The 12,500-nt window shown below is 39.8% G+C and overlaps 2 protein-coding genes across 26 annotated transcripts in view; one reads left to right on the plus strand and one right to left on the minus strand.

Moving 5' to 3' along the window:
- Positions 1-6,470, plus strand: part of eIF2gamma (eukaryotic translation initiation factor 2 subunit gamma) — a 6,518-nt gene extending 48 nt beyond the window's left edge. Inside the window, exons 1-10 of the mRNA XM_043015563.2 lie at positions 1-108; positions 1,971-2,145; positions 2,370-2,493; positions 2,891-3,000; positions 3,133-3,291; positions 3,646-3,875; positions 4,958-5,105; positions 5,271-5,440; positions 5,780-5,952; positions 6,192-6,470. The exon at positions 1-108 is cut by the window's left edge and continues 48 nt beyond it. Of these exons, the coding sequence (XP_042871497.1) occupies positions 73-108; positions 1,971-2,145; positions 2,370-2,493; positions 2,891-3,000; positions 3,133-3,291; positions 3,646-3,875; positions 4,958-5,105; positions 5,271-5,440; positions 5,780-5,952; positions 6,192-6,249 (1,383 nt within the window). The 5' untranslated portion in view covers positions 1-72 and the 3' untranslated portion in view covers positions 6,250-6,470. The remainder of the gene's footprint in view (positions 109-1,970; positions 2,146-2,369; positions 2,494-2,890; positions 3,001-3,132; positions 3,292-3,645; positions 3,876-4,957; positions 5,106-5,270; positions 5,441-5,779; positions 5,953-6,191) is intronic.
- Positions 6,471-8,908: 2,438 nt separating this feature from the next.
- The window catches only part of Bap111 (Brahma associated protein 111kD), a 41,663-nt gene continuing 38,071 nt past the window's right edge, over positions 8,909-12,500 (minus strand). For all 25 annotated transcript variants that reach the window (XM_043015558.2, XM_086536628.1, XM_043015553.2 and 22 more), the window contains 2 exons: positions 11,222-11,261; positions 8,909-10,584 (listed from right to left, as the gene is read on the minus strand). In XM_043015558.2, the coding sequence (XP_042871492.2) occupies positions 9,617-10,584; positions 11,222-11,261 (1,008 nt within the window). In that variant the 3' untranslated portion in view covers positions 8,909-9,616. The remainder of the gene's footprint in view (positions 10,585-11,221; positions 11,262-12,500) is intronic.

A 12,500-nucleotide genomic window follows, 5' to 3' on the forward strand; every position in this document is an offset into this window, starting at 1 on the left:
CTCCACCCGGTCTGTACACATTGTCGACTGAGCTGATGGAAGAATAAGAAATCCTCAAACAAAAAACACAAAATGTCTAATTTAGCCGTGCAGGATCTTCAGACGCTGGTTAGTACAAGGACATAGGGTAAATCCCAACCAAATAGGGTGGAAATAGGATCAAAAAGAGAACAAATATAGGAAAATAAGGTCCTCGAATGGCGGGCGAAATCCAGCTGTCACGAGATTGACGAAAGATTTCGTGTTTATTATCATTTCGTCTCGGAGATTTTACGGACGAGAGAGAGACTTACGGTAGACACAGAGAGCAAGAAGATAATGAACCAATATGATTTACCGGGGAATGTCTTACGTGGAAACCCGTGAACCACGTACCATAAAGGACTCATTTTGGCGTCAACTCACGTTTTTTCGGGAATATGAACGCTTATTTAGTCTAAATCCGCTCTATTTGCTTTAGAATAATTATCCAGAGTAGGAGAGCCTCGGAAAGGGCTTACTGCTTCTCACCCTGTCAAAGGAAAACGAACCATGTTTATATTCTGGCGAGAGGAAGATTTCACTATCATAATTTTGACGTAAATCCTTAATGAGGTTATTTAGGTTGCGAGAATAGATGTGCTGGAGGTTTGTCAATGTTCTGTGTAGATTCGCTGGCTGGGAATCTGTTGTATGCGTTTCCTTGCTCTTGACATATTATATTCTGTAGTTAGTAACAAGGTTTTGGGATACGTTCGACCCTCGGAAGCCTTTGGAACTGCTACTGGTTATGGAAGACCTACATTAGTCCTACTCGGTGTTGGTGCCGAGGCCAGTGACAGACACACGGGTAACTTCCAAACCTCAACTGCTGTTGTTTTAAGTACGTTTCAGTTTTCCTCCATCTATTTTCATTTCTATTCTGGATTATTACTATATATTTTATGTATTGCTTATGAAACCAAACAAGGGATAGGTCGTAAAGCAGAGCATTTCACGAAGATAAGATTAGACGAGAGGAATACTGTCTTACAAGGGGATGGAGGTGATGTTCACTTAGGGAATTAATCTTTTAAAGGGAGAAGCACAAGCGGAAATTCCGCAGACCGACACGCCCACAGTGACACAAGCAATCTCTGTGGCTTCTGCATCTTGTTCGTACTCCCTCAAAGACCACTAAGGCCCCACATAATATAACTAATTTGGAACACGCAAAATTTGTACATTTCACACGACATACCAATTTTTCAGTCAAGCAACCATCATACTATAAATATTTACAAGCTCGTATAACTTTTAACCACCGGAGATAGAAAAGTGTAGATGAATAACCCCGCGTTGTAAATGAAGAACGCGTTTGTAGCCTCTCCTGATACTTTGTCGTCAAATAAGGAACCATTCTGAACTAGGTCTTGTTGGAACAGATGTGGTGGAGGTTTGTTGTCCTTTGCCGGAGTGACAAAGTTGCCGTGCTTTGGCAGTAGCTTGATGTGGGTCTCTTGGTGACTATTACCAGACGCCCTTCATCCATGCACATCATCTTGAAATCTTTCAATTTCGGTCTTGATATCCTCTGGTGGGCCTGATATTTATGTATTGTTCATTTATTTGCTAAATACCTTTTTACTGATTCTTTGGATCCTGTAACAGCATGCCATAGTTGCATGATACGTTTGTTACAAATTAGTGTCCGATTCCCCATTGGTGTAATAAAAGGGTTAAAGTAGTTAGATTTTTAAATTATTAGGTTTAGTTCCCCTTCCACACAGCCTTAACCCTATGGCGACGGTGTGTCACACTTGTGTGACACAGCTAAATTCCCGATGCCGGGGTGTCATGCCAGTGTCACATTTCCAATGCAATATTGCAATGGCCTGGGGTAGGGGTTTTCGTGTAGCACGTGCCCCGCCGGGAAAGGGTTAAGATCAGTCAGTTGACGTATTTATTATATTTTAGCCATTGATTAATTTCAACCTTGATTGTCTCCGCAGGACATCAGCAAACTGACAGCCCTCTCCCCAGAGGTGATCAGTCGACAGGCAACCATCAACATCGGCACAATTGGCCATGTGGCCCACGGAAAGTCTACTGTTGTGAAGGCCATTTCCGGTGTCCAGACTGTCAGATTTAAGAATGAGTTGGAGAGGAATATTACTATCAAGTTAGGTAAGTCAAGATAAAGGATGGAGCTGCATTTAGCCCTTTTTTCAGTGACGATAGTAATGCCTCCCAAACTGATGTGTTAAGTCCTCAAAGATACCTGAGTATATAATTGTATACTGTGGTTGCTTAAATTCTTAAGTATATAACATGTATGTATGGGAAATGTTCCAACTCTTAACAGAATAATTAATTAAACTTGGTTTGTCTGTCTGTGCAAATGATTGCAGGTTATGCCAATGCAAAAATCTACAAATGCGACAACCTCAAGTGTCCCCGGCCGTTCTGCTTCACATCAGCCAGTTCTCACAAAGAGGATGCATTCCAATGCAGCAGGCCAGCCTGCTCAGGAAAGTAAGTTTGCCATGGCTATTTATTTTTTTCATGATCATTTGGGAAAGTTGCCATGTCGAGCGAGTTCTGGGATCTGTGGGTACGGCTAGTGCATCCAGTGCGCTTGACTTCTCTCTTCCTTCCTTCTTTTGCTTTTGACTTTCCTTTCCCTCTCTCCCTTCCTTCATGCCCTTTTCACCCACTGCATTCTATCCCCTCCTTCCTTCCTGCCTTGTTGAGAATTGTCACTTAACTATAAGTGAGAATCATGAAGATAGAAACGATTTGAAACAAGCAAGCTCTTTTCAACTAAGAATTTCACTCTTTTATTTTATAAGGAAGGAAACTTTAAACACAATACATTAAACATAGGAAGCTTGTCAAAATGCAGCTAACCCTGAGGCAATCTCTCTCATAGGTTCCGCCTGGTACGTCACGTCTCGTTCGTCGACTGTCCCGGTCACGACATTTTGATGGCAACCATGTTGAACGGAGCAGCTGTTATGGACGCTGCGCTTCTGCTTATTGGTAAGTGTTTTTTTTTTCTCCCAAGATCACTTGACTTGTGGTAAAAGAAGAACCATTTATGGAAGATGAAATTATTAATTAAATGATCTGATAGCTGTAGACGTCTACTTAATCCAAACTTGATCGTTACAGCTGCCAACGAGACCTGCCCCCAGCCCCAGACTTCTGAGCATTTGGCCGCCATTGAGATCATGAAACTAAAACATATTCTCATTCTTCAAAACAAGATTGATCTGTGTCGAGAGTCTCAGTTGCGTGAACAGTATGACCAGATCCTTAGATTTATTCAGGGTAAGTTTCTGCTGTTCTTTTAGGTCCCAAAATATCAGTGGATTTATTGTGTTAGCTTAAGTAGAAGAGGTTTTTCTTTTTCTTTATTTCACCCTTGTATCTTTGGCATTTGTGTTATCCCCTTCTTGCTTGTACACTTTCCCTTCATACTCTGCCTTCTTTTTACCCCCTCCTTTCCTTTCACTTTCTCCAAGTTTTATTACCTTGCCTTTTTTTTCCTTAACCTTCAATTTCCCTCTCCCTTTCTCCAAGATTAGTCCCTTCTTCCATCTCCACCTCCTCCTTTCCAAACGAGAGAATTGTTTCAAGAGCAGCAGGCTAATGGCCCCCCTCCCCCTCCCCCTCCCCCAACAGGCACAGTGGCAGAGGGCGCTCCCGTCATCCCCATCTCGGCCCAGCTTAAGCTCAACATTGACGTCGTGTGCGAATACATCATGAAGAAGATCCCCATTCCCGACCGCAACTTCATGGCAGAGCCTCGGCTGATCGTCATCCGTTCCTTCGACGTCAACAAACCAGGCTGTGAGGTGGACGACCTCAAGGGTGGCGTCGCTGGAGGGTCCATTCTGAGAGGAGTCCTGAAGGTAATATATCTGTGTGTATTTCTGGCAGTGTGATTATATATGATATATATGTATATATAATATATATGTATATTGCAATATATATATTTATATATTATATATATAGGTGGATAATTTTTATTTTATGGGTGGTGAATTAACCCCTTTAAGCTTGTTGACGTCCTATCATGTCAGCGTAATATTTCGCTCTTTATGGGTGACATCATAGAACATCAGGCTCTCTCCCTCAAAACGTGTTTTACATTGTTACATATGCACATAGTCATAGGAGTTCCATTTGTATAGACACCTTTTTATTCACATGTGAAAATAATGTAAACAAATACAAAATCCTTCGATTATCACCGTGTTGAAGTGGGCGGCTCATATAGTTGTAATGCAGCATCGCACCAGGAGGAATTGCTTGTTATCTAGCTGGCAAGAACAGCATTATGCAAATATAAGCTCCAACCCTATTGTAACAAGACAATTATTTGCCATTAAACCTCTATGTGTGAGATCTTTTCTGGCGGGATGCTTTATTGCGCCTGTATGAGCACTTTTCACCTGCCTGATTTTATAGGAGGCTGAGAGGCTTTTTTTTCTTTCTTTTCTTTTTCTTTTTTTCTCTCTTTCCTTCCTTCCTTCCTTCCTTCCTTCCTTCCTTCCTTCCTTCCTTCCTTCCTTCCTTCCTTCCTTCCTTCCTTCCTTCCTTCCTTTTCTTTTCTTTTCTTTTCATTTTTGACAAGTCAAGAACAAATGTGACTAAACAAGTGCAACTGCAAAAAGTATATGCATAAGTAACTATTTAAAATGTGTATTTAGAGGGAGAGGACATGATAATCATGGATGTTATCAGGCTAAAGCGAACTATTCCCATGATGTTATATCGCATCATCTGTTATGAATGGGTTAATAGATAGGGTATTTTGTTATGGGTTGTGTATTTCCAGCAGATTTTATTATGAAGTGGGAAGATAATTAAACTAGAAATAGTTATGGCAAAAAAGAAAGATATAAGAAATATCTAGAGACTTCTTTTTCAATTCTAGAATCAGAAAAGAAAATAAGGAAAAGATTATAATTAACATTTTTTCTCCCAGGTTGGCCAAGAGATTGAGGTTCGTCCCGGTATCATTGAACGTGAAGCTGAGTCTGGACGCGTCGTCTGCAAGCCTATCCGATCAAGAATCATTTCTCTCTTCACCGAAACCAATGAACTCCAGTTTGCTGTTCCTGGTGGACTGATTGGTGAGCCAACTCTTTTATCCTTCTGTTTGTTTACCTCATTTAGGACTGGGGGGGGGGGCTAGATTTTGTAAGGGAATCGGGCTTTGGAAGAGAAACTTGTATGCTGTTATGTCCATTATGATTTATTACATGAATTGAAACTCGCCCTTTTGTTCATCGTGCCAGGTGTCGGAACTAAAATCGACCCAACACTGTGCCGTGCTGATCGTATGGTGGGCCAGGTCTTGGGTGCTGTTGGCTCCCTCCCGGAGATCTTCACCGAGCTTGAAATCTCCTACTTCCTGCTCAGGAGATTGCTTGGAGTGCGCACAGAAGGAGACAAGAAGGGAGCAAAGGTAATTATAATTATCTGTTGTGATGTGAGAAATTTGCTGAAGTAAAATTGCTAAAGTAATGCTACCAAAATCTCATCTACCTTTTTTGTATTTTTTCATCTCCTTTTTTGTACTTGGGAATTACTTCATGTTTAATGTTGCCCTCTAGTATTTTGGAAGGAACTTGGATTTTAGAAAGTCTGGAGTGCTGTGAAGTCTTTTTTTTATAATTATTTTTTCCCTCTACTTTCCTTCATATAAAACCACCCAACTGATTTATAAACACATAGGCAAACCGGAAAAAAATCCCTCAAAGCAACAGGTAATTCACCACCTCATCCTTGGAATTCCGCTCCACAGGTTCAAAAACTCACAAAGAACGAGATGCTCATGGTAAACATTGGATCCCTATCAACCGGCGGCAGAGTCCTGGCCGTAAGAGCTGATTTGGCCAAGATCGCTCTGACGCAGCCTGTGTGCACCGAAGAGGGAGAAAAGATTGCTCTCTCCCGCAGAATTGACAAGCATTGGCGGTAAGTATGGCTTTTGGATGGTGTGTGTTTGGAGTCATGGCGTGCTAAGTTTTTAGATGACGGCAACAGAGGTAAAGCAAAGACACTGTCATGTCCCAATGCTACTTTAGGACTTGAAAATAATTGAAAAATAGAAGGTCTACATATATGGAAACAAGAACCAAAGACCCCTTTTTTACTTGATTATTATTATTATTTTACACGATCACTCTCATAACTCCTTAAAAAAATGTTTTCAGACTCATCGGTTGGGGACAGATTCGTCGCGGCGTTACGATCAAGCCGGAATCAGCATAGAATAATAGTTTTTAGTTTATATATCAAGGATAACGTCAGGAAGCTTACCACATTGTCATACACTTGTGTATTTGTTGGATTTTAGAGGTTTTCAGTGTATCTTTTTATATAAATATCTTTTTTTTTATTTGCCAGGAAATTGGAACAATCGGTAATCCAAATTTTTGTATTCTAAACCTTTCTGTAAAACCTCTTTCTGATAAATGTTTTGCCAGTGGAAATTTGTTTTTTTATTATTCTTTATTTAATTTTCCTCTGCAAATCATATTTGCTTCATTTTTAAAGGTTGCCTGGTATACATATTGGAGTCAATAAAATGCAAGCATCTTAAAAGGATTAGATTTGTATCTCCTTCAATTAATTCCTCTATGAGTTTTGAGCTAACTCAGTCCATCCCCTGTGGAAGCATGCCATTAGGGATTGAAACTGAAAAAGCCCCCTTCCAACATTGTGTGGGATCTCTTCTGCACTCTTAACCAAGAGCCAGCAGGTGTTTGGTCAGAATATGCTTGAAAGCAAGTGAATTACCGTTTTGCCAATAACAGTGGTGGTGTTTGAGGTTTTCCACAAAATTTGATACTGTTTGTCAATTTATCAATGCAACTTCTTTTTCATAAGAAAGTTGATGTGCAGTGTAAATTTTTAATTAGATAGTCCATGAGCCAGATCCCCAAATTCCTTGGATTACTACCACCTAACTCCTAAAAATCATCAGATGACGGAAGTCCATAGACCGTGGCTAGAAAGTAGATGATGTAAAGCTGATGACTCACCGGAATAACGCATCACCTATCCCTGAGGCTGCCGTGGGGCTGATCACCTGAAACTGTCCAAAGCAATATGTTTACGAGAGCTGTCCCCGTCTCCAGAATGGGATGAAATGCAAGATTGCACATACCTATGCAATATGCAGATGACTGGGAAGGTGATTAAGGTGAATTTGAAAGTACATCTTGAGGAGGAGGATTATGGCAACTTGATGATGAATAATGTTACCATATGGGGAAATATTTCATTTACAAGTATACTTAAATTCTGGTAAAAATACATGCTCTATACATCTTTCACTATTTTTGTTCAATTTTTGTGGCATAAACATGTTCTCTGTCAAATTATTACACATAAATCGGATACAAATAACGTCTGCTCTTATTGATATAAAACTGATTCTAACTACCATTTACCTAAGGCTGTTTTGACAAAACAAACAAACAAACATCAATAAGGAACTACACATATTATTTGAGACTGGTAGTTAGTAGAATTTGAGCTTGCTATTTATAGCAATTATACATCTTCACTTCTAGTCATCCTAGTTTACATTTCCTTAACTCCCATTATTTTGGAAGTGGAATTAAGGCTGGACTGGACCCAAACCTTCAGGTGTTGATCACCACTAATCTCTTTTCTCATGAAAATGCAGTGAGAAGAAGCCACTGTTGATGGTAACAATAGCTGCTCTTTTCCATGCTGCTAATGAGGGAATTGTTGACAGGCAGATCATTTTCAACAATCAATCCATCAATCTGGCCATGGACAAATTTAAACTCTTCCATTATCATTGTTTAATGTATGCAAGAAAACAATTAGTGGTAATATGACTTGGTATCAGAATAAGTGACTCCAATTCAGTTTAGATATTACTTCTATTATGCTTGAAAGTTTAAAATAGCATGGCCTTTGTTGGTTCTAAAATCTCTATTGCTTTTCTGATCTACCCTCGAATTGAAGGATGTTGATTATTTCCTTGCTTTGATGATTGATTTAATATGGGAATCGTTCAATTTATCTTGAATAATTTGTCAGAGAAAGTTGCTTTTTATATTTATTCTTTTTGTGTCTCAATGTGAACCTTTCTTTCTGTGTAGTGTGGATGTATTTCAGGTTCCTCCTACAGTCTGCTTTTGAGCTTCTGTGTGTGAAATAGATATCAAAACCAGGTTTATAGGCAAGTAAAATGAATCTATGGGGATTCTTCCTTGCATCTCTTCATGACTTCAGTATCATATGCTATGAATATATTTACATGTTGAAAAATGTTATGTATGAATTTACTGGTAAACTAAGGAGTAAATACAATCCATGTGGCATGTGAGTAATTTTTTTTTCTATTACGAAATATAATTTATATATATTTATATTTTTTCCTGAACGGCATTGGTTAAGGTAAAGGAGGTTAAAAAACACCAACAGAGAATGGTACTGTGAATTTGTACCAGAACGATGGAAGGCCAATTCTGTTATTTTTAGGTCCTCTCAAATCAGGCGTAAGCAAGTGTACATAATAGATAAAGACTACAATTTCAAATATTTTCTGAATATTCATAATGTAATAAAAAAAATGCAGCTCATGAGCAGGATATGGATAATAGGCATGATTGTGTTTTATTTTGTAAGATTTTCTTTTCCCACTGGCTTAACCCATTCACACGTTTTGTGGTTTTTGTGTCAGACGAGATCTTTGGTCAAGGCTAGTGCTTGGGGTGAGTGAGCGGACAGCCCAGAGGCATTAGGCCTATTCGTTCAAAAACCCCAACATTGTGATCATTCAGAGCCGGAATCGCCCCGGCGTGAATGGGTTAAAGAAGTGTATTAATCTTCATAAACCTAAGATGAGGTTTAAAAGAATCTTGATCAGGCATTGACAGAAGATAAAGACTTATGAAAAGGGAATGTTTTATTTAAAAAATACACATAACATGTATTTAGAGTGACTAAATTCACAATACATTCACTGCATATATAATTTTCTTGTTTGTCCATCTGCAGTTTTATAAATACACTTGGAATATAAATTATGTATTCCCTCCCTTTTTTTTCTTTAGTTTATATACTGAAAATGAATTTATAAATTTTTTGGTACATTTTTTCTATTTTCTAGCAATTTCACAAGTTTACCTAAATCATACCCTTCCACATAGCTATACTAGCCAGGTGGACTTGAATACCACTACCCTACAGTACATCATTTTCATCAATGGTGGAAAAAGAAAGTATAACCTACAAAAAATATGCAATATAAAAATCATAATCCTTTCCTCCATGGCTTTCTCAGAGTACCCTTGTAACTGTGCTGAATTCAAACTCTAAGTCAATCACAAACTGGACAATCCTATATTGTAAGACGAATAAAATTAAAGAGAATAATAATAATAATAAAAAAGATGTTCCCACCAAAACACATGCCACAAACAACCATGCTCGGAAAATGATCCAAACAGGAGAACTTGCTTGAGGACTTCACAAATGATCATGACTTTCTCTCAAGTCTGCAAACAATGCCTAGAAAGCCCATGACAGTGCGGCATTTCTGTGGCACTCGAGCAAGTGCCAAGGAGAAGCAGGTACACCAACCATTACACAAACACTAAGAAGGGGGGGCGGAGGTGGGTGGCCCAGATGGGTGCCCAGGGCCAGGGTGTGGGGCCATGTTTCCTGGCATGGCACCGGCCGGGGGCATTTGGCCAGGGTGGGAGGGAGCCATGCTGCCAGGGGGAAGGGCACCGGCAGGATGCATCTGGGATGGGTGAGGTTGGGGTATGCCACCGGGGAGGGAGCTGGCGGGCGGCAGCTGGTTGGGGTGAGAGGGGATCATGTTGCCGTGGATGGCATTGCTGGGGTGCATCTGGGCGGGGTGGGGGGGAACCATGGGTCCCCCAGGCATGGTAACTGGGGGCATTGGGCTGGAGTGAGGAATCATGTTTCCTGGGATGGCATTGCTCTGGGGCATCTGTGGGTGGTGAGGAGTGGCCATGTTGGTCAGGGTAGGGGCAGGTCCTGAGGGAGGGGGGGCAACTGGGGGACCCTGAGCTGGGTTGGGTGCAGGAGCCGGGCCAGGGTTGGGAGGCGGTGCTTGGCCCTGGGCCGGGGGTGCCTGGGCAGGAGCCTGGAGCGGGCCGGGGGCTGCCCCGTGTCCAGGGGTTGGACCAGGACCTGGGGCCTGCTGCGGCGGTGGTCCCTGAGCAGGAGCTGGAGCTGGGGCAGGGGCTTGGGCAGGGGTTGGGAGAAGTGTGGAAGGAGGAGCTGCACCAGAGGCGGGGGGGGCCTGGGGAGGGCCAGGGAGCGGAGCAGGATTGGACGAGACGCCCTGAGGGGCCGGCCGAGGGGCGCTGCTCGCATCGCTGTGAGCTGCCGTGTTCTGGGCCGAGGCGGGCTGAGCGGAGGTCATTTGGGAGGAGGAACCCCCGGCCGCAGCAGACGGGGCAAGGGGAGGGGCAGCGGAGGGGGCAGCGGAGGTGGGGCCATTGACGGCAGGGACGGCAGCGGCAGTGGTTGTGGTAGGAGCCGCAACATTTGGTGCAGCTGCGGCAGCAGTAGACGTCACAGCAGTGGAGGCTAGGCAATAATGGAGTTTGTTAGGTATAAGGATGGGAGGTTCGCATGCAACAACGGGAATCTAACTAACATTTGGGGAAGGGCAGTTCTGTCAAGAGAGGGAACTAATCAACTAAAAAATTAAGCATAATGAGATGGAGAAAATAAGAGAGAAAAAAAAAATCACTTAAACTTAATGATAGTTGATAAAAATTAAAAAATATATATATAAATAAAACCTGAAGTATTTCAAAAGCATAAGATAACCTAATTTGTTAAGAAAATCCCTTTTTTTTAATTACAGTTATAATATACTAATTATGCTTCCACTGAACCATGTTCCTTGCTTGGTGATATAACCCAAGTCATCTTGAATTCTAAATGTGGTGAATATATATATATCAATAAAGATACCCTTCTTTACATATACATAAAAATCTCTTCATTTCCATATACAAATAATCCCCAAACTCCTGTATCACAAAAGTACAGGAAAGAAATATTCAATTCTAGAACAAAACCTTCCAAAATGAAAGATCTCTGTCTTTTTTTTTTTTTTTGCCTTTCTTTTTTTAATAAAGCCAAAAACTATACCATAAAATAAAAATCAGAAAAAAAAAAAGTCAACAAAATTAAGACAGCCGTCGTGTGCTCTCACCTTCCATCTTGTTCTCGTCTTCACCACCCAAGTCGTTTTCCTGTGGTTCAAAATTTAGATGAGGGAATGCCAAGTCTCTTAATCAATGCTACTTTTTTTTTTTTTTTTTTTTCAATTCATCAAAAGAAAAGACAAAATTAAAACAAACTGAAAAGGAATTAAACTGTGAATTTTGTATCCATTCTTAGTCAAGCAGATGATTTTGAAGTATCAAGAATGAATCAATATTCTTCTAGAGATAATCTCGTAACAAAACTTCACAAGAATCACTTCACACAATTGTATAAAAACAAAAGTCATTCAAGTATAAGTATTTTTTTAACTTCAAACTTTGTCAATCTTTAACAATTTGTTTACCAAATACTCCTAAAATGATACAAAAGAAACATATGCATATAAATATATATATATAACATTATTTCAAGCAAATGAAAACTTAAAACATACAAAGAAGCAGACAATAATTAACATCCATACATAGGGTAAACAAAGTTGTAAACTAAATGGCATAATAACTACCCAAATAAATTAAAGTAAATTAATAATAAAAAAGGAGCAATGTATAATAATAAACAGACGAAGACTGTAGTAAGAATAAAATGCTAATCTTATCAAGGACAAATCCTATCGGAAATGTCAAATGTTTTTTTTTTTTTTTAAATCAACCTTTTCTCATTCCAAATATGTTTTTTCTTTCTCTTAGATCATTTCTATTTAATGGGGATTTGCTGTTTCATACAGCAAGAACATTAAGATGTATGTTGTTGAAAATAAAGCCATAGTGTGTACCCAGCCGGAAACTATAGGGATTTACTCATTCTGCTCTAGGCAAAGGTCATGCTGGTAGAGGATGATGTAATATTATGTTTTTGTATATTTTTAACAAGAAGAAGAAGAAAAGTAGTAGTTGAGGATGGATATTATAATAATACCTGTTATTTATGTTAAACAAAATAAGAATATCCAAAATTACCTGATAATGAAAAGTCAAACTTTTACTCACTCAATCAAATGTCCATCTAATAAACATAATTTGTAACATCAAAACTTTAGTAGAAATCAAACTAGTGACAAACAATTCTTCAACTGAATTAAAAAATCACATAAGACAAAATATTCCTCCCAACAACATTTATTTTTTGTTTATCTGTCTGTGTTGGCAGTTGATCCTGCAACATATGATCATTACTTCCCTCTGCACCAGTCGTACCAGTCATGCTAAAGTGGATACTTTTACATGACACAACTGACCACATCCCAAAATCCACAAAAACACTCA

Source organism: Penaeus japonicus, unplaced genomic scaffold, assembly GCF_977035675.1.
Source record: "Penaeus japonicus unplaced genomic scaffold, GWHDUDI00000001_assembly GWHDUDI00000004, whole genome shotgun sequence".
NCBI lineage: Eukaryota > Metazoa > Arthropoda > Malacostraca > Decapoda > Penaeidae > Penaeus > Penaeus japonicus.